We start from the raw sequence: 21,045 nt of genomic DNA, 5'->3' as shown, positions 1-21,045 counted from the left end.
GTTAATTTTAAAGTTTCTATTGGCCTCATTTATAAAGTAAAAAGAAACGGGCACAATTCATTTTAATGTGACACTAACCCAACACATAAAAAATATTGTTTCAACATGCAATCAAGATAAAACTAGTGAGGGATTTTACATCCTTTTCTCACATAAAACCTTCTAACCTGGTACGTATTTTGCACTTACATTACAGCCCAATTCAGACTAGCTGCCGTCCAAATAGCCATTAGCCATGTGTGGCCAGTGGGCAACACACTGAATAGCAACGCCAGGCCCAGAAAAGGAAGCCTTCCCGGATTATGAGAATTAAATGAGATGAAGATAATGAAAGCTTACTGTTCGGTCAATACACAGTAACTTTCCCGGTTAACTCACTGAGTGGGTACTATTATCGTCATCCCCACTTTACAGCGGAGGAATCTGAGATGGTGCGTGGGAAGTGCCGAGCGGTGTCTGGCACAGGCGGACTGCTCAGTCAGTGCTGCTCCCCCACTTCCACCGTCCCCCACCCCCGCCCCCCAAGTCCTGTCAGCAGCACTTACAACCTCTGGGCTTTATCCTCCCTATCTCCCCAACCAGTCCGGATGCAGCCGTGTCTCACAAGACGGGCCTGGCACGAAGGAAGCCTCAGGAAATGATGAACAAATGAATGAGTCTAATGACCAGGGTTTAACCCTTACAACAGGAGCCCCCCATCATCCGTCACTCTCAATCTTCCCCATCAAGGACCTCACTGGGTTAGACACAAGAGGGACTCAGACAATAACAGGAGAGGGGGCTTGGATCTGGGGAGGCCCTCCGTTGTTTTGTTATTGTTTGGGGGGCTTGTGCCTCCGGGAACCCTCCGTTTCACGGGTCTCACCTGTCCTCCATCCCGAGCTCTGCCTTCAGCGCCACCAGGCAGAAGGCGGGCGCATTGGTTACGGACCACACCTGCGCATCACCGCTAACGGGATCCACGCCCCGAGCCCGCAGCTCGTGTAGAGAACCGTAAACCCGACCCTATCCGCTCCCCGCACGCACCCAACCGCCACCCCTCGGGGTGCGCACCCAGTGTCCCCTCGGAACCTGTCCAGCGCCAGCGCTACCTCTGCCTTTCGCAACCCACCCATTTCTCCCCCACCCCGCAGCCTCCCCATTGAAAACTCTATCATACTCCCAAGAAAGCACGAAATCTGAAAAATATCCTCTCCATCTTTGGAATAAACTGCACAGTACACCGCGCGCAACAGAACACAGAAACCAGGCGCCGATCCAGCTCCCGGCGCAGGCGCAAAGTGGATCTGAGCGGCCCCCAGCCTTCTGAGGCCGGTGGGCGGGGCGCGTGACGTCAGTGCGCAACGCTCACAGGGAGTTGTAGTCTGTCCGAGAAAAGCCCGCGTTTCCTACCGCGGGCACCTGGGAGTCGTAGGCGGGTAGACCTGAAAGCCTTCTGGGAGTCGTAGTCTGTTTACCCACTTCCGCTTTTCCTGGGAGCCTGGACCTACCAGCGCGGGTTCTGCTCAGGTGAGTGGCGGGCTGGACTCGGCCCTTTGTTTCTCTGCCACGTAGAAGCTGGTGTTCTCCATGTTTGTCTCCCACGCATTCCGGTAGCCATACCTGCAGAGATCGCTCTCCTCTCCGTGATCCCCCAATGCCTGTCTCCCGGCGACCCGCTTTAGACTCAGCAGCTGGGTCTGACTCCTCGTTCCCACCACCCAAGCTGGGTGCGGTGCAAGCGCACGCTCCTCTGTCCCCTTACCGCCTAGCGGGGTCAGGGATGGCCTAGGGGGCGATCAAGGCGGCTGTTTGAGCCTAGAGGAGGCGCCAGACCCAGCCCAGGGTTCAAGAAAGACTGCAGAGCAAAGGACCTCAACTCTCCTATGGTCAAATGAGATTCCAGATTCTCTGCCTTAAACCTAACCCTCTCACAGTTTTCCCCCATTCTTCTCCATCCCTCACCTCTTACCTACTAAATGGTCCTTCCAATTGTTCAAGCCAAAACCCTTGGACTTGCCCCGAGTCCTGTGTGTCTCTCATCCACTCCTCTCCCCCAACCATGTCTTGTGAGTCCCATCTGCTCTATTTCCAGAAGAGATCCAGAAGCCGACCACTTCTCTCTACTTGCACTGTCTCCTCTCTGCTCTGAGTCACCATTGTTGCCCACCTGGATCATTGCAGGAGGCTCCTCTCTGATCCGGGCTGGCCCCCTCCACCCTGTCTTCACACACAGCAGCCTGAGGGATCTTGTTAAAATATAAATCACTCCAGTCGGCCTCGGCTCGGTGGTTGAGCGTTGACCTATGAACCAGAAGGTCAGTTAGATTCCCGGCAGGACCTGTGCCCATGTGTGGGCTCCATCCCCAGCAGGGGGCATGCAGGAGGCAGCCAATCAACTATTCTCTCTCACCATTGATGTTTCTAACTCTCCCCCTCCCTCTCTGAAATCTATTTTAAAATATTATATATAAATATATAATCACTCTACAGCTTAAAACTATGCAATGATCCCTATCTCATTCAGAGAAAATCCAAGCTTCTCATCGTGACAATCTCCAAGGCCCTGACCCTCTCCTGTTCAGCCACAATACACCCTCCAACCAGCTGCACACAGACAGGCCGGACCCTTCAGGTCCTTTGCATTTGTTAACTCTGGAACATTCTTCCATCCTGACCAAATGCCTGACTTCTCTTTGTCCTCCTGGCTTCCTCTCAGATGACAATCCCTTCATGTCACTCCTCATTATTTTTAAAGTATGGAGGTTATTTCTGCTTATCCGTCTGTTGGTTCCTCCACTAGAACTGAGTTCCTGCAACCTTTCCTGTTTGTTCTCTGCAGTGACCCCAGTGCCCAGGATCCACTGAGTTGGTATTTGTTGAATGGATGGATGAATGAATGAATGGATGGATGGATGGATGGATGGATGGATGAATGGATGGAGGGATGGATGGATGAATGAGTGAAAGCTTCATCTGAGATTTGAAGGTGCTTGGCCTGCACAGCGCTGAGGGAAGTGTTCCAGGCACTGGGTTTACTCTGGGCGCTACCCAGGCAGCCTCCCTGGAGGCAACAACCCTGCAATCCGGATCCACCTGTAACCCGCCTCCACCTGTAACCCGCCTCCCTTCTCTTCTAGTCCAGGAGAAGAGGACCCTTCGCACCCGCCCGGACCCCGCGATGCCCGCCCCGCAGTGCGCCTCCTGCCACAAGGCCCGCGCCGCCCTCCGCCGCCCGCGCTCCGGCCAAGCGCTGTGCGGCACCTGCTTCTGCGCCGCCTTCGAGGCCGAGGTGCTGCACACGGTGGTCGCGGGCCGCCTGCTGCCGCCCGGCGCCGTGGTGGCCGTGGGGGCCTCGGGCGGCAAGGACTCCACGGTGCTGGCGCACGTGCTGCGCGAGCTGGCGCCGCGCCTGGGCATCTCGCTGCGGCTGGTGGCCGTGGACGAGGGCATCGGCGGCTACCGGGACGCGGCGCTGGCGGCCGTGCGGCGCCAGGCGGCGCGCTGGGAGCTGCCGCTCACCGTCGTGGCCTACGCCGACCTGTTCGGGGGCTGGACGATGGACGCCGTGGCCCGCAGCACGGCCGGCTCGGGCCGCAGCCGCTCCTGCTGCACCTTCTGCGGGGTGCTGCGGCGGCGGGCGCTGGAGGAAGGGGCGCGCCTCGTGGGAGCCACTCATGTCGTGACGGGTGAGCGCATGCGCGCGGCAGGAGGGACTCTGTGGGAGGAAGGGGCGCATGCGCGGGCGAGGGCGGGACTGACGAGGGGATGAGGCGCATGCCCGGGAAATGAAAAGGAGACCCGGGAGGATCTCAGTAAAAGGGCTGTGCGTGCCCCCCAAAGGCTCAGGGGCCTGGTATGTGCGCGCCCCTGCAAGGGGGCAGGGCAGGCGTGGCGAGCTTTTGAGCCACTGCCATCACCTTGGTGCACACACAGTGGCAGTTAGAGGGCTGGAGGGGTCCCCTTAGACCTAGGGCAGTGGTTCTCTGCATTTTAAAAATGACATTCTAGCCCTGGCTGGTTTGGCGCAGTAGATAGAATGTTGGCCTTCGGACTAAAGTGTCCTGAGTTTGATTCAGGTCAAGGGCATATGCCTGAGTTGTGGGCTCAGTCCCCAGTAGGGGGCGTGCAGGAGGCAGCCGATCAATGATTCTCTCTCATCATTGATGTTTCTATCTTATCTCTCCCTCTCCCTTCCTCTCTGAGATCAACAAAAACATATTTTAAAATAATAATAAAAATGACATTCTATAGGTTTCCCCTCAAAAAGGAGTGTGCAGGGGTGTCTCCCATCTGTAGTCTGACACGTAACTGTGTCTTTTAACTTCTTTTCTCTCTCGGTTTGCCTCTCTCATTCTCTCTAATCCCCTCCCAGTCATCCCCTCAACAAGTAATTATTGACCACTTCCTGGGCGCCAGATGCAGGCCATGTAGCCTCTAGCTGAGCGCCTAGCCTCGGTTCCCTCTTGTAAGTTGGGGATATTAATAACGCCTGGGTCCCGGGGATGCTGAGAGTTAGGTGCGTTATGTGTGAAGCACTTAGACCACAGGCCGAGAAGCAGTGACCCTGATACAAACGTTTGCGGTTATGGTGCACAAGTCAGCCGGCTCCTGCCCGGCCCTCACATAACATAATTACAACCTGAGAGGCGCTGCTAAGGAAAAGTACGCTTTGCGAGTTTGCAACAGGGGGACCTAGAGGAGGGAGAAAGGCGGGGGTTAAGGGAGCGTTTGGGAGTGAGCGGAGGCCTGAAGGCTGCGTGGGTAACAGGTGAAGGGCGAATAGAGGTTGGGAGAGGTGTTCTGAGCAGAGGAAACAGCCCATCCAAACGCCCTGCGGAGAGGATGTGGGCCGATGGAGACGCCCTAAGAAGACCCGGGTTTCACTGTATAGAAAAGTCTATGATGACAAAATGCAGAGTCAGTAGGCGTTTAGCTTAAAGTTTCTGGTGACTGTCTGTGCCGTCACTTTCTCCGCGACCTGCAGCCCCAGGGGCACTGTGTCAGCAGCCTGTTGAGAGTCTCCATAAAGTGCCCTTAGGCTTTCGCTGTGCGGCCTGAGTGCACTTGACACTGAGGCTGGAATGACATCTGCAGCTGAAAGCACTGTTACTCCCTCCGTCAGGGCGCGTCCAGCACAGGGCCTGCCCGGCCCGGTAGGTGGGTGACACTGAGGGCGCCCCAGGTGGCTCCACGGGGGCCTGTCCTCTGTATCTCACTGTGTCCACCTTCTGCTCCCCACCCCCTGCGCCCCCGGTCCCCATGACCAGCAGCGTCCCTGCGCCCTCCCTGACCGGCTCCCCGTCTCTCCCGCAGGCCACAACGCGGACGACATGGCGGAGACGGTGCTCATGAACTTCCTGCGGGGCGACGCGGGCCGGCTGGCCCGGGGCGGGGGCCTGGGCTCCCCGGGCGAGGGGGGCGCCCTGCCGCGCTGCCGCCCGCTGCAGCTGGCCTCGCAGAAGGAGGTGGTGCTGTACGCGCACTTCCGCCGCCTGGACTACTTCTCCGAGGAGTGCGTGTACGCGCCCGAGGCCTTCCGCGGCCACGCGCGCCACCTGCTCAAGCTGCTGGAGGCGGCGCGGCCGTCGGCGGTGCTGGACCTGGTGCACTCGGCCGAGCGCCTGGCGCTGGCCCCGGCCGCCCGGCCCCCGCCCGCCGGCGCCTGCTCCCGCTGCGGGGCGCTGGCCAGCCGCGCGCTCTGCCAGGCCTGCGCCCTCCTGGACGGCCTGGACCGCGGCCGGCCCCGCCTGGCCATCGGCCAGGGCCGTCGGGGGCGGGACGAGGTGGGGCCGGCGGCGGGGACTTCGCAGGAGAGGGAGCAGGTCCAGCCCCCAGCCCGCGACGCCGTTCCCGCTGTCCCCACCTTCTAGGGACCCCAGTTCTCCACTGGGACCCGACCAAGGAGCGCCTGTAAATGACACTGTGAATAAATCCGAGTGACCTTTGCCCAGGGCTTCTGGGAGGGGGACACGACCGGTTACCTCTGACCCTGCAGGAGCTGGTGGCCTGGGCTCCAGGGTCTGAGGGAGGAGGGGCTGAACAACTTTCCACTCTTGAGCAAGTGGGAATTGGGTGTGGGTGTGGGGGTGGGGTGGGGCTTTTCCTACCTCTGACACGTTCTCAGACAGCCCCAGCCCTTCCTGAGCACCTACTGTGCGCAGGCGTTTCCTGTTTATCTGTAGAGGGGTAAATAAAGCCGCCTGACTTGACAGGCACACGGCTCAGTAATCACGGTGCTTCTCTGAGCCCTGCCCCTCTCATTCGTTTGCATAATCTCATTAGCTGTGGCCTGAGGTCCCCAGGCTGGAGAGCGAAGGAACTGGGCTTCAAGACGGTGGAATTGCTCCCCACCCCCTCACACCTGAATCCCTCCTGGTGTCGGTGATGGGTGGGGAGCAGCTGGGTGGTCTCCCCAGACCTCAGCTTCCGGAGGCAAAGCTGAGTGCGCCTGGGTCCGTGACATAATGTCTCTGGGCTTTGGTTGCCTCCTCTGAAAATGGACTCAGAGCAATGCTGTGAAGATTGGATAAAGGGCTTCATGAATGGTGTCGACATTTATATTAAGGTTTGGCCACCAGGGAGCTCTGGTGTTCAGGGTTGCTGGCCCAAGGTCCACACAGATGTGAGGCCCAGAGGCTTCCTGCCTTAGGGGGGCATGGAGGTGGGGTAGGGGGTGGGGCTTGGTAATTTAGTCCCACCTCCAAGCTTTGCTGGGCTGGTCCCTGGTCAGGAATGCCCTCCCTTTCCCATCTTCCTGTGCAAATCCTCCAGGGTCCACCTGGGAGCCTCAGAGTCATCCACCCCTCCCACACCCAACCCCGTGGGCTGCCCCTCACCTGTGGCCATTCATGCCCTGGGTCTCATTTTTCCTAATGGACTGAGCTTTGAGGACAGAGACCAAAAATCCCTCCCCTCTAGGTAGCACAGCATCATTCATCCAACATTTACTGAGCCCCTAATGTATACAGGGGCAGTAAAAATATAAGTAAATAAAATAAAAGACAAACCTCTCACTTGTGGAGCTTACAGTCTATGGGAGAGAGACAACAGAGGAGTAAATGCATACTCTGAGGTCTGATGATGAGTACTGTGAATAGGAAATGAAGGGCCCTGGCCAGTTTGGGTGAGTGGTGAGGGCATCGGCCCATGGACTGAAGGGTCGTGGGTCGATTGCTCTATCCCCGGCCCTGGTTGGGGGAGGCAACCAACCAATCCATGGGTCTCTCTCACATTGATGTCTCTCTCTCTTCCCCTCCCTCTCCCTTTTCCCTTCCCTCCACTCTCTCTAAAAAACTAAATAAAATAAATGGAAAGAATATCCTCAGGTGAGGATTTTTTTTTTTTTAAAGAAGGAAATGGAAGAACATGGGGGGAAAGGCTGTGAGGGGACCTATTTTAGTTTGGGAGATCAGGGCTTCTTTGAGGAGGTGACTTAGGTAGAGACAAAGCAAGGGAGGTTTCCAGCCATGATGGACTATCTCATGTCAGAACAATCTTATGCTGAGACCAACTGGAAACAATGCACACCCAACACAGAGATATAAAACAGTCTATTTGAATACATCAAAGAGCAGCCAGAATCGCAGAGCAAAGGGCAGATGATATTCTGCAGGAGGGTCCGGAAGGCTGAGGTTGGGAGTCGGAGCTGAGTTCAGCAGCATCGTGGGGCGGGAGACAGAAATGGAGTCTGGGGCTACTGAGGCAGTGAGGACTCGAGAGGCCAACATCCTGGGGACGAGGGAAGAAGAACATTGAGGTGAGCCAGCACTGTGCTCCTCTTTTCCTCTGGGAAAACAAAACAACGTTCAGGGTCTCCTCAGAAGGATGGGTCCCATAACTACCTCACTTAGGACCCAAATAGATCTACAAGTTAGAGTTACGGTCACGGGCAAGTAGATTCATCCACAAGAAGACCAGCACTCAGTTTCAAACTCAATCCCACACTGGATTAAAAAAAAAATGTTCTTATTGATTTGAAAGAGAGAGAGAAACATTGATGTGAGAGAGAAACATCTATCGGCTGCCTCCCACACTCACCATGACCAGAGATTGAACCCACAACCTAGCCATGTGTCCTGATCAGAAATTAAACCATTGACCTTTCAGTAGACAGGATGATGATCAATCACACCGGCCAGGGTCCACAGGGATTAATAAGATCCCTACTCTATCTGCTTGCTAGGAAGTAAAAGTAGGGGAACCCGAGCCACAGTCCTATTTCCATTTAAATTGGTTAAAATTAAGTTTAAAGCACCATTCACCGGTCTTACTAAACACATTTCAAGTGCTCCGTAGCCACATTCGGCCAGTGGCTACCGCATTGAAGAGCACAGGTACAGACCATTTCCATCACAAAATGCCATTGTGCAGCACTGTTCTAGAATCCAGAGGGAACATTTTCCAGAGCCTCAGAAAATCTCTACAATTCAATAAAAACTTTACAAGCCTATCGGGACGAAAGGGCTGCACACCAGGAGGAAAACAAAGCATCGACATGGTCACAGATGAACCAGATGTAGGAGTTTCAGGCATGGACTTGATCATCAAAGTGTTCAAGAAAATAGATGCTAAAAAAAAAAAAAATAGATGCTAAAATGGGGCTTTCGCTGTCAAACTGGAACACTTAAAAGAAGAACCAGGCAGAATGGAATGACTGGCACCAGACTTACCCTCCTGCTGTGAACACCTATCAAACCCGAGATAACATGCTTGGCAACTCACCCCGCCTTGCTCCAGATATAGCTCTTCCTCCCAATCGCCTACCGTGATGACCAACACCAACACCCACCAGCCACCCAGCTGTGTGCCCACAGAGGCAACGGCTTCCTCAAGAACTTCCTGTGAGCTTCCCCTTTCGACTTCCACATTGGCAGCTGGGCACCTTGGCTTTTCATATTCTCGGCCGGTTCTCTCACGTCCACCACTCCTGTGCTTCAGGTGAGCTGCTCGGTGATGCTGTCTCTCACCCTCCTGCTCCCTCCAGAACAGCACTTCCTGGCTCCTGGCACATGGTCTAAGGTCTGGGTTTTCTAACAAATCCCGTCTTCTCATAGTTCTGTGGGTGGCTGTCTCCGGGATCGCACCGCATCTGATGCACAATGACAAATTATACAGACTACAATATAGACCCTGGGTAGGATTCTCCTCCTCCAGGCATAGTTACTGTGGCCTGTAGCAGGTGGGTCACTGCGATCCGATCAAGGACTGAGGGAATTCAAAACCCGGCTGCGGTCCCTATGGGGGTCTCATCTATTTCCAGCCCAAGGTCCTCGGTCATCTCCTGAAGGTTTGGCCTGGTCTTCAGGGCATAGGAGGACTATGGAATGTGTTGGCCTCTTCCATAAATGAGAAGATGTAGATGATTCTACAGTAAACCCGTAAATTTCAGGATGAAAGAAGGTCAGAGCATGCGGATACACAAGTACTATGTCCTATACCATGTCCCCAGTCCTCATACTTGCAGCTTCAACCCTACGTCCTTCTCTAAGTTGTACCCCAATGAAGACCAAGGACCAAGTCCCACAGCCCTGTTATCCTACACACACGCACACACACACACACACACACGCACACACACACACACAGCAGAGGCAACAGCAACAGCTTGGGCTTGGAAGGACCGCTGACATCACGGATCAGTCCTTTCTCTCTGACGACCAGGGGAGATGGCAGAGCAGCAGACATCAATGGCTCTTTCTGGGTTGGGCTTCCCCCCAACACCTCCCCCTCTCAGGAGCTTTCTTCTCCCCAGTGACAACCAGGAAGTAAAGGCTGAGCTTCTCACCCCAGGTATGGTGGCAACCTGTCATGATGGCCCCTTTCCATCCCACTCCCCCCTGCTGTCACCTGTCCCAACTGTTCATCCTCATGCACCCTCAGAGAATGGATGGAATGTGGTCTCTTTCTGCTTTCCCAGAATTCTTGGGACATCTCTCTGGGAGCAGGAGGGCCTGGAAGCCAGGACCTACCTGACACTGAATCCTCTCTCTGTTCAAGCCCAGAGTCCAGTTCCTGTCACACAAGAAGCCTCATGAAGCGATGGCTGAACTCATACTCATCCCAAGGGGGCCCTGATGGGCAAAGGCTAGAACAGAACAGTGGCCCTGGTCCAGCTGCGAATGCTCCAGCTGCAGATGCAAGTGTGCTGGTTTGTGGGTTCCTGGTGTCAATTTCACTTTAAAAAGCTACTGAACTTGGGTGTGGTTGTCAGTCCACTCTCATGGTTCCCATTGTAATGGGGTGACCCGCAGAGACGACCACCAGGACTCAGATCAAAATTTAGGAGCCTTTATTAAGCTGGCCAGGGACTACAGTTACAACACCCTGCCGAAGCAGAGGCTGAACTGCAGTGCTAACTGCAGGAGTTACAGCTTTTTTATTTGCAAAAACCACAAAGTTACAAAACCTTACTTCCTGACACAGTACAGCATCATTACAGTGACTACCTTCCTATCTATGTGTTCTAGGAACAGAGAGTACAGCATGCTGGAAAGGGGCCATGAGACCATATCTCAAGGCCCGGCCTGATGTCAGCACATCCCTATCTATGTGTTTTAGGAACAGAAAGCACAGAGCACCCGTCTGGCCGAAGCGCCAGATATGCAGCCCAGCACACCATGAGCCCTGCACTCACACCTTCTAACGTCTAAACAGTTCTTTCAGCCACAAAAGGCCTGTCCTTTTTTTTAACTTCTTTTTTATTGTTTAAAATATTACATCAAGTAGTACATTTAGGCCTCTCCTTTTTTATTGTCTCCATTGAATCACCCTCTGCTTACCCCACTCATCTGAGCTGAAGAAGTGGCCTTGGCACAGTGCCAGGCAAAGAAAACTCTCAGATCATGTTTTCTGTTGCTCAGAGCTCCCTGGCAGTACAAGAAATGGGTTTAAAGCAAAAGCAAAATGATGGGGCAGAAGTAAGGGCAGGGCAGGAGTCTGACAGGTTTTCTGGAGGGGGTGAGGGTAGAGTCAGCCTGAGGGGCAAGGGGCCCAGTGACCTCTCAGAAACGCACTGTGTCTCTGAGGCCATCTCCTCTTCCCCAGGATGAGGGCGGTCCCAGGGGGAGATTGAGGAGGAGTTTGGCTGCACCTCTGTCCTGTAGGACAGAATGTCACCAGCCTCACTCCCCAGCCTTACCTCCACATGAGACAGGTCAAGGTTCAGCCTCCAGGGGACCATCCATCCAGCTGGGGAGCTCCTGGCCAGAGGGTTGGCGCTGTCCGTGGTTCTGGAGCACACCTGGGCTCAGCTCTGCAAGGGACCCCAACTCACAAGGCCAAGGTCCCCAGCCTTAAGCGAGCAGGGCACCTAACCCCGAGGGGCTTTGGAAAGGCTGGGTTCCTATTGGGAAGGAAAAATCAGGAGAAGCGGTGGGAGTGGGCTGGGCTCATCTCTGTGCTTTTCCTCTCACCCCTCTGGTTGCCTTATTCTTTTGAGCTTATGCCAGCAAAATGCTAAGATTCCACTTAGCATTTGCCACCAAAATGTCACAAAAAAGAGGAAGTTCCCCCAATGAATTGCTACATGTCTTAGGGGACCTACCAATCTACTACGGCCACCATTAAGAATTAAGATGTCAGTTTGGTCTTCACAGAGGGTAGTTTTAGGAGGACGTTGGTCCAGCAGGGGTCTGGGGAGGAAGCTGGGCCTGAGGAGGAAGAATGTGCAGACACTGCTAATGACAAGAAGAAATATTGATCAAGTGTGTTTACTGCCCACCGACTGGAAAGACTGTTAGCTGTTTGCATATTTTCTTACTGGCACTAGAAATATAGGAATTCACCTCACACCATAAATATTGTGGGGACAGTGAGCTACTCGATACGTTCATAAATAAAGCTGAACATTTGCCTTGGCTATGCACTGTGCTACGTGCTAGAGATTCAAAAGTGAACAGAGCAACCCTGGCCGGGTGGCTCAGTTCATTGGAGCGTCGTCCCATACACAAAAGGTTGTGGGTTCTATTCCCTGTCAGGGCACTTACCTACATTGCGGACCTCCCAGTCAGGGTGGATGCAGGAGGCAGCCAATCGATGTTTCTCTCTCACATTGATGTTTCTCTTTCTCTCCCACTCCCCCCCTCTCTCTAAAAATCAACTTTAAAAAGGGAGCAAAGCAGATTTGACACTGCCTTCAGAGTGAACCAGGACATTCTGGGAGCCTCAGTTTCTTCATCTGTATAATGGGACAGACACCATTACTCTGAGGTGACCTCAGGGCTGTTGTGAGGATAGGGAGGAGCTTTGGGGACCTGCACAGCCCCATTTCTGCCAGGACTAATGTCTCTTTATCATTTACTCAACCCTAGCCACACCTCCCCTCACTATTTCAGGGCAAGACAGGTTGTGCCATGATGATTCTCTCTCATCATTGATATTTCTCCCTTCCTCTCCCTTCCTCTCTGAACTAAATTATATATATTTAAACCTACTTCTAGTTTGTAACTTATACATTCTTATTTTATTATGTACAGTCACTACCATAAAAATTACGGCATCATAATTAACTAACCCAAGTTTTAGTAAATGAACACTTCTCTCTCCTCCTAGGTAATCTACACTAATAAAAGAGAAACATGCAAATTGGTGTCACTCCACTATGCCCACCAGCCAATCAGGATGGGTATGCAAATTAACCCAACAAAGATGGCGGTTAATTTGCCTATGCAGGCACAGAGCAAAGACTGAAGGCTCTAACGGAGCAAAAACTGAAGACGACTGAAGAATGAAGAGGCTTGGCTTCTCAGCTGTGGCCAGAGCGAAGGCCTGGGTCCTGGGTACCAGAGGAAAACCAGTGCCAGCAGCCAGGGGAGGGGAGGCCTATTGCATGAATCACTTCATGCAACAGGCCTCTAGTATGTACATATTAGGAAATGTAAAATCCATTTACCCCACCACAGCTACTTTGGGCTTAGCCGTTACTAGTGTCAGGAATTTAAATCTATATTTTTATTCTACAGGCAATAATTTCCCCATTTATTTGTTCCAAAACATCTGTATTACTTCCTCATTTTTGAATTCTCTCTGCTGAGTATAAATTATAAAGTGACATTTAAAAATCGTATCTGCTTTCTTCTGCTTTCCATGGTTGCTCCTGAAAAGTCAATTAAACTGCTCTGAGCGAGTCCTCATTTGCCTGCACGCTTGATCTCTGAGTACTCAGGGCTGCCGGTGGCCTCCAGGTTCTGAGGCTCCTGTGTCTTCATCTCATAAAAGCTGAGGTTGGCGTAGAGCTCTTGTTGCTCCCTGGAGGGAGGGGCATCCTTGGCGGGGGGCGCTTGGTCTGGAGGCCTGTCTGTCCCTAGCCTTTCCTGGGAACCCTGAGTGGAGGGGCGAGAAGGGAGTCAGAGAGGAATAAGGCAGACATGGTCCCAAGGGGAAATTGGGCTGATGGAAGAGTTTTCATTCTTCCTCATTCCACACACATGTCTTATGAACTCAATTGTTCCTGCATACATTTAACATTCTGTAATATTATACTAAAGGCCTACTAATCACGTTTCATCCTCACAGACACCCAGCATGAATGACACTCATTATCCCCATTTACAGATGGGGAAACTGAGGTGAGGAGAGGTGAAGCAACATGCCCACAATGGGTAGAAAGTAGTCATTTTGGGGAGATGGTTCTAGCAGCCTGGGCCTATCAGAGTGGTGAGGTGGGCTCAGTGGTCAGTGTGGCTGGGGCAGGAGGTTCCAGGAAATGAAGGGGAGAAGTCAACTCCCAGCTGTCTGTCCAGCTGACCACAGGGGAGCTCAGTGTGGACTCCTTAATGGACATGCCCAGCCCCCCCTGTACAGCATGAGAAGACACCCCGTCACTCACCCAGGTGACTGTGCCCATGACAGGGTCTTCATCATTCGTGACCTTTGGTCTCCCGGCTACTTGCCTCCTGCGGGCTTTCACTCTAAGGGAAGAAGTCAGCAGCCAGAATGAACGAAAAAGGGATATGGTTTTCTTTTGCTTGTTTTTTATTTTTATTATTATTTCAAGCAAATGAGACATTTTTAAGTTGACTGTGGTGATGAGTGCACACCTGTGTGACTGAACGAAAAGCCATTGAATTGTACACTTTAAATATGTGGGAATTTTACCTCAATAAAGCTGCTACCCACTCCGGCCCTCCCAAAACAGCCCCCTCTGGATGTACTCAGCCCTGCCCTCCCTGCCCCAGAGGCTCACATGCAAAAGGAGATGAGACACAAACACAGGGACAGCAGGGCCAGGGCTCCAGCACCTCCGAGAGCCGCAGGAACCACTCCTGCCTGGGGCACCGCCTTCCCTGCAGAGAAGAGGGGAGTGAGACACCCACTCGTGGGATTTGGTCTCTCCTCTTCCCCCTCCTCCCAGAACCCGCTGTCTGTCTGTTCAGCCAGGAGATGCAGGCCCTGTCCTAGCAATCCCCCCTGTCCAGGCCACAACCCCCTCCCTTCCCCAGCCCCACCTTCTCTCTGACCCACTCCTTTCTCCGTGGCCTCTGCCCCCAGCAGGCCCTGACCTGGCAGCAGCAGGACAGAGGCGCTCTGGGCCCCGTGCACATTCCAGGCCTCGCAGCTGAGTCTGAGGTCAGGGCTGAGCCCCTCATGGAGGACCAGGGAGCTGTTGGTCCAGGGCCCCTCTGAGCTGGAGGTGACCCCGTAGGAGGCGTTGCCATGGCTCCCCTCCAGCAGCCCCGCCCCCAGCCGCCAGCGCAGGGAGGGGGCCGGCTGGGCCCTGGAGGAGCAGCTGCAGTGCAGACCCTGGTCCTCCCAGGAGCAGGAGGGTCCCAGCAGCTGCGGGGGGTCTGTGGGGAGCGAGGAGAAGGGTCAGCGCTGCCTCTAATCTCCCCAGAACCCAGCTGTCCTGCCCCTTGGGTTCTCCCCACTCACAGACCACGGAGAGGCTGAGAGAGACGCTGTGGGAGCCCAGCGGGTGCCGAGCTTGGCAGGTGAACTCTCCTTCCTGTGCAGGCCCCACGCGAGGCAGCTCCAGGATCGCGGTGCTGGAGAGGGGGGTGGCGTTCAGGCCTGGGGACCCCCGGAACCAGCTCAGCGCGGCAGGGGGGTTGCTGTCAGCCACACAGCGAAGCCTCAGGACCTCTCCCTCCAGGATGGGAAGGGATGTGGTTTGCAGAATCTTGAGGGCTTTGGAGAAAGAAGTTGGGGAGAGGCAGAGAGGAAGGGATGGAAGTAGAGAGGGAGGGAGGGTGGAAGGAAGGAGGGAGAGAGAGAGAGAGAGAGAGAGAGAGAGAGAGAGAGAGAGAGAGAGAGAGAGAGGTGGAACACAGGTCAGGCACCCAGTGGTGCGGGACTCAGGTGATGCCTTTCATCTTTGCCTTTCCCATCCCGCTCCCCCCTCTGCCCCACCAGCGCCCGGGACAGGTCCCAGCCCAGAGAGGAGGGGTTCTTTCCTACCTGTGGCATTTCTGAAGGAGACGCCTATGGTGAGATTCTGAGGGGCATCTGGGATAGAAAGACAGGGCCCCACTTCAGATGGAAGTCACCCCAATCCCAAGGAGGGGCAGTGGGAACCAGTAAGGTGGAGTTCTCTCTTTCTGGCCCATTCCCCACCTACTCGTAGATCCATGCACAAATGTCTCAGGTTAGCTCAGCCTCCAGCACACACACACACACACACACACACACACACACACACTCACGCACACACAGACGTTGCTCCCACTGCCCCCATGGACCCAGCCACCCCACCAACACTCACAGGAAACATCGAGCCGGATGGTTCTCTGTGTGGTCAACCGAGGCTGTTGGACTTTGACATGACAGGTGAGGTTGGTGCCGTGATCCTGGCGCCTTGGCGTAAAGGTGAGCATGAAGGAGCAGAGGGTCTGGGGGTTCAGTGAGTCCACAGCTGCTCCCGCCCAGGAGAAGCTGAAACGCTGTCCCCTTTCACAGGACCCTGGCAGACTGCATGCCAGCTGTGAGGGGCGGCCGGACTCCAACGGCTCCAGAATCTGGATGTGGGGTTTGTCTGTCAGGGAGGAAGAGGAGAGAGGGAGGTGTCTGAGACTCAGGGGCTGGGGACCCAAAGTGTGATCCTGAGTGGGACTCGCGCCTCAGGGCCCCTGAGCTCCCCAGGCCCTGTGATCTTCCCACCACCCAAGGCCCAAGGCCTGGACAGGGAGTGTCCAGTGTCCTGTTCCTGCTCTAAGACGGGGTCCCATGTCCCTGGGTCCTCTCATGGGTCCCTGCCGTACCTGTCACCAGCAAATCCAGCATCTTATCTTTGTAAATATGTCTCACTTGTGTTCCTATGTCCATTTGGAAGAAGTAGCGTCCTGTGTCACTCCTCTTGGCGTCTGTGATGCTCAGGGAACAGTCGTTGGTCCTGGGGTCCCCGAGGAGGAAGCGACCTTGGGTCTCTCTCTTCACTGGTTTAAGTGGGTTGTTCGAGGCCACAGGATCAGCATAGGCTGGGTTTTCCCCGTCCCGGTACCAGTAAGTGTAGAATTTGCTAGGGGAATACCGCGAACTCCAAGGGTAGGAGAAGGAGCAGGGCACATGGACACACAGACCCTCAAACACTGTCACCAATTCCTGCACTTGGAGCTCATAGCCTGGTTGCTGCTGCAGGGACCCTAGGAGGGGGACAGAGGCTCAGTGGCAGCCCCTGCTGATCCCCCACCTGCCCAGCCCCCCTCCCTCACCCACTCACCCCCCCACAGTAGGGGCAGCAGCAGCAGCAGGGGCACCATGTCTGCCTCTAGCAGGGCAGAGCGGGTCCTGGTCCCTGTGTCAGGGAGGGAAGTGCCCAGCCCTGGGGTGGGGCCTAGGACACCCCAACAGGAAGCCTTGAGGGAGAGAATGCGGGCAGGCTGGAAGGGGAACTTGGCCTCCACAGGACGTGGGGGTGGTTGATGGTGGCTGAGAAATCATCCTGCCTCCCTCCCCCACCCCACCCAACCCTGCCGGTGCATATGCTGAGGCCCCCAGAGGTTGAGAGGCATGTCCAGATGTGAATCTGAAAGTAATCACCCTGCAGATGATGTGTAAGTGGAGGGGGAGGTCTCCCAGGGGGCCACTGGGGTCAGAGCTGGACTCTGGGGAGACCCACCCTTGAGCTGAAACCACTGACGGGTCTAGAAAAGGATAACATTACATTCTCTTTAGACAACTCCAGTGCTGGCCAGAGAAAAAGCAATTTAGACTCAACTCCAGTTGGAGGAGTGGAACCCCAGCAAAAACTTGAGCATTCAAGCCCTTTGCTCTGAGAGCTTTGTGGGGACATGGGAAGCACACGTGTGGGTCTTCCAGGGTCTGAGGGACCTGGGACAGTGACAGCACACAGGCCCCAGCAGAAGGCGATGTGTGAAGGGAGATCTCACCCCCTTTGGAGGGGACAAGAGGCGGAGCCTCAGCAGAACAGCAAATTCACCACCTACATCTCAGGAAGCTCCACCTTCAGGCCCCTCACGTGCTCCGTCCCTTTTTGAAGCCCAGCAGGGGCTCGAGTGATGTGTGGACATAACCTGCAATTCTACTGCTCTTTTATGAAAGAAAGAGACTTGATCAATGTTTTCCCAAATATGGCAGTGATGTGAAACGTCAGACATTCCCAGTAACAAACTGGGAGATTGAAAGAAACGTTCCTTTAATTGTACAGGAGACAAAGAAATGTCAATCATCCATGCTAAAGGGAACACTGAGTTCTCTCTCTATTCTCTGTATTATCTATAGATATAAAAGGCTAATATGCAAGGTGTTCCCTTGGAAGTTGACCAGGAGATTGGGAGTTTGATTGCTCACTGGGACGTGCACTGACCACCAGGGGGAAGTGTGGAACAAAGGAAGGCCCTGGCTGGCAGCTGGAAGGCCCCAATTGGCCCTGATCACCGCCAGGCCTTGGGACCCTACATGTGGCCAAATTTCGTGTACGGTGTCTCTAGTATAAATATAATATTCTAGTAAATAATACCTAATGTAATATTAACATTTATTGCTATGTGACAGAATTAATCTCCTATAAAGAGGCAATCAAAGGGTATCAGCTAAACTCTGGAGCCTGGCCAGGTGGCACAGTTGGCTGGAGCATCATGCCTTACACCAGAAAGTTGTAGGTTAAATTCCCGGTCATGGCACATACCTAGGTTGCAGGTCCCATCCCCTGTATGGGCATGTAGGAGGCAACCAATTGATGTTCCTCTCTCACATATCTCTCTCTCTCAAGGCTCGGCTATGGAACAATGGCCTCTATCAGCACTTCTGTCTGGGAGAAAGCTGCCCCTCCAGCTCTCTCCTAGATTCCACATAAGTTAGTTCCTCCCTAAATGTCCCAGTTTCCCTATAAGCAGTGACCCAAGTGCTAGGGCTCAGAGGGAGTGAGTCTGAGTAAGACCATGCTCAGGCCCTTTATGAGGAGCTGCCTGGGGCTCTAGCAGCCTCTGTGTGACTCAGCCACAATCCCAGCTGGTTTTTTGAGCCAGAAGTTGTGCAGACTTTATACCCTTGCTCCTCAGGGAAACCTCCACAGTCAAGATATCCCTCCTGATTTTAAACCAACACTTGTGGGTGTGAGACCAGCTGGTCCTGAGAGTCTGCCCTGCATCTCTTCCCCTCCTACCAGTCTCAATGTGCATCTTCTTCAATCCCCTAGTTGTAGGAATTCCTTTCAGCTAGATTTCAGGTGGTTCTGGATGATGATTGTTCCATATTTTACTTGTAATTTCTATGTTGTTGTGGGAGGAGGCGAGTGCTGAGTTTACCTATGCCACCATCTTGACTGAAACTCTCAGATGATTATTTAAATCAAATAAATCATATTTGAGTATCAAATAAGCAAACAGACTTGATTCCAGTAGACTTTTCCTATACAAATACTAAAGTAAGTTCTTCAGGTAAAGAAAAAGGGTGAGGCTTTTTGTTTGTTGATTAGGTTTATAATATTGGAGATATATATATATATATATATATATATATATATATATATATATCATAAAGTTTGCCATCTTGCCCTAGCTGATTTGGCTCAGTGGATAGAGTGTTGGCCTGCGGATTGAGGGGTCCCAGGTTTGATTCCGGTCAGGGGCACATGCCTGGGTTGTGGGCTTGATCCCCATTGGGGGATGTGCAGGAGGCAGCCAATATATAATTCTCTCTCATTGTTGATGTTTCTCTCTCTCTTTCACTCTCCCTTACTCTCTGAAATCAATAAAGATATTTTTTTTTAATTTGCCATCTTAACTATTCTTGAGTTTACAGTTCAGTAGTGTTAAGAATATTGACATTGTTGTGCAAACATTCTCCAGGACATTATCATCCTCAAAACTGATACACTTTAGCCATTTAACAATGACTCTTCATCTGTCCCTCCCCCGAATCCCTGGTACCCACCATTCTACTTTCTGTTCCTAAGAATTTCACAGCTGTAGATACCTCACAGAAAGGGAGTCATCCAGTAGCTGTATTTCTGTGACCACCCTATTTCACTAAGTACAGTGCTCTCAAGGTTCACCGACGTCACAGCAACTAACAGGGTTTCCTTTCTTTTAAGGACTGAATAATACAATAATTGTATGTGCAATAGATTGAACTTTGTGGGATCAATGGTGGAATGCTATAGACTGCATGTTGACGTCCCTCCTGAAATAAAAATTTTGAAATCTTTACGCCCAAGTGTGCCATGCCAGCACGGCCAAGGGTGAACCTGAGGCAGACAAGAGAATACAGCTGGGCCTTTGTGGATCTCCTCCACCTGGATGAGGACACAGATAGACCCAGTCTGCAAGCTGAGGTTTTATTTTATAGTCAGATCAAAACAAGGGTAGTGGTCAACATGTTTACAAGGTTCTTGCGAGTTGCACTTTGTTTTGGCAGCACTTGCTGCACCTCCCACAGCCCATTAGCTGCCTAGGAAGGAACTAGGGAGGGCTATAAGGTCAAGCTTAATTATGCTGGAGGGCTCTGCCCCCTAAGCTGGGACTTGTCTGTGGCCCTGCCACAGGTCAGTCTGAGGCTTAAACCCTATGGCCGCTCCCTACACCCAAGGGGATGATGTTAGCAGGTGGGGCCTGAGAGAGCTCCTTCTCCCCTTCCACCATGTGATGTTTCAACTAAAAGTAGGTCACCAGTACTGTGCAAGAGGGCACTCGCCAGAACCCAACCGTGCTAGCACCCTGATCTTGGATTTCCAGTCTCCAGGTCTTTGAGCAATAAATTCCTGCTACTTATAAACCACCAGTCTATGGTCTTTTGTGAAAACATCCAGAACAGCCTAAGACAGGGGTGAGCAACCTTTTTGTGAGTGCGTGCCAAAACCAGCAAAATCTCTGACTCAAAATTCTTCTGCGTGCCAACCCTCATTTTTTGAGAACATGTTACACCTACTTGATATCTCTTAAGGTGTACGTATGTGAAGAACCTTGAAGAAATAATAAAATTCATTCGAGCGACAAAAACACAGTATATGATGATGAACAATACATTTGTTTTTTAATGTATACATGTACACTGCTAGTCCGACAGAAAACTTTATGACTCCGTTTGATATTATCAGTGGGACTTTTGCTGCTGCATCACTGATGACAGAGATTTTACATCAGGTTTATATTTCGTGACCTTCAGAGATATGCACGAGCTACTACTTTCATTCGTCAGGCTACTCCTATTATGAGATTTAACAAAATTCATCACTGAGAACAAAGATTCACAATTGTAAATGGAAGATTATAAGAGAGGGTTTCATGTGCCAGCAAAAGTTACTGTCGTGCGGTGTTTGGCGCGCGTGCCAAGGGTTGCCCACCCCTGGCCTAAGACATATGACCCTTTTAAATGCATTTATCCATCAATGGACATTTGGGTTCCTGAATCCTCTTGACTATTGTGTATTCAATAATGCCACTATAAGTATGGGTATGCAGATATCTTTTTGAGGTCCTGCTTTCAGTTCTTTTGGATGTATAACCTCAAGAGGAGTTGTTACATATCATGGAAGTTCTATTTTTATTTTTATTTTTTGAGGGACTGCCATATTGTTTTCCATAGCTGGTATATCCTTTTACAATCCTACCAAATGTGCAAAATGGTTTCAATTATTGCACATCCTCACCTGCACTTGTTATTATCTCCTGC

At 52.6% G+C, this 21,045-nt stretch overlaps 2 protein-coding genes and 1 long non-coding RNA gene across 5 annotated transcripts in view; 1 reads left to right on the top strand and 2 right to left on the bottom strand.

Moving 5' to 3' along the window:
• The first annotated feature begins 1,374 nt into the window (after positions 1-1,374).
• On the top strand, positions 1,375-7,161 carry LOC118649281 (cytoplasmic tRNA 2-thiolation protein 1). The gene is made up of 3 exons (XM_036296182.1): positions 1,375-1,509; positions 3,120-3,668; positions 5,296-7,161. Exons 2-3 carry the CDS (start codon positions 3,161-3,163, stop codon positions 5,850-5,852), a joined length of 1,065 nt encoding a protein of 354 aa, XP_036152075.1. The 5' UTR covers positions 1,375-1,509; positions 3,120-3,160; the 3' UTR covers positions 5,853-7,161.
• A 356-nt stretch (positions 7,162-7,517) lies between these two features.
• On the bottom strand, positions 7,518-12,648 carry LOC118649292. Its single transcript, XR_004965587.1, has 2 exons — positions 11,120-12,648; positions 7,518-7,710 (listed from the first exon to the last, which is right to left on the bottom strand). It is a non-coding gene; the product is annotated as an uncharacterized LOC118649292 (long non-coding RNA).
• Positions 12,649-12,912: 264 nt separating this feature from the next.
• The window catches only part of LOC118649276 (sialic acid-binding Ig-like lectin 5), a 45,926-nt gene continuing 37,793 nt past the window's right edge, over positions 12,913-21,045 (bottom strand). Inside the window, exons 1-9 of one of the 3 annotated variants that reach the window (XM_036296176.1) lie at positions 16,634-16,704; positions 16,176-16,556; positions 15,680-15,949; positions 15,376-15,423; positions 14,851-15,105; positions 14,481-14,765; positions 14,165-14,264; positions 13,808-13,889; positions 12,913-13,301 (exon numbers count right to left, since the gene is read on the bottom strand). In XM_036296176.1, the coding sequence (XP_036152069.1) occupies positions 13,110-13,301; positions 13,808-13,889; positions 14,165-14,264; positions 14,481-14,765; positions 14,851-15,105; positions 15,376-15,423; positions 15,680-15,949; positions 16,176-16,556; positions 16,634-16,673 (1,653 nt within the window). In that variant the 5' untranslated portion in view covers positions 16,674-16,704 and the 3' untranslated portion in view covers positions 12,913-13,109. Of the gene's footprint in view, positions 13,302-13,807; positions 13,890-14,164; positions 14,265-14,480; positions 14,766-14,850; positions 15,106-15,375; positions 15,424-15,679; positions 15,950-16,175; positions 16,557-16,633; positions 16,705-21,045 lie in introns of those variants that run through there. The other 2 variants (XM_036296174.1, XM_036296175.1) reach the window with 2 other exon arrangements.

Source organism: Myotis myotis, unplaced genomic scaffold (genome assembly GCF_014108235.1).
Source record: "Myotis myotis isolate mMyoMyo1 unplaced genomic scaffold, mMyoMyo1.p scaffold_m19_p_28, whole genome shotgun sequence".
NCBI classification, from domain to species: Eukaryota; Metazoa; Chordata; class Mammalia; order Chiroptera; family Vespertilionidae; genus Myotis; species Myotis myotis.
Note: the sequence above shows the minus strand (reverse complement) of the source record. Positions and strands in the feature narration are given on the sequence as shown.

Coding starts and splice junctions, on each gene's coding strand:
- LOC118649281 (XM_036296182.1), top strand. CDS start 3,161: ATGCCCGCCCCGCAGTGCGCCTCCTGCCACAAGGCCCGCGCCGCCCTC. Junction 3,669..5,295: donor AGCCACTCATGTCGTGACGG/GTGAGCGCATGC, acceptor TCTCTCCCGCAG/GCCACAACGCGGACGACATG.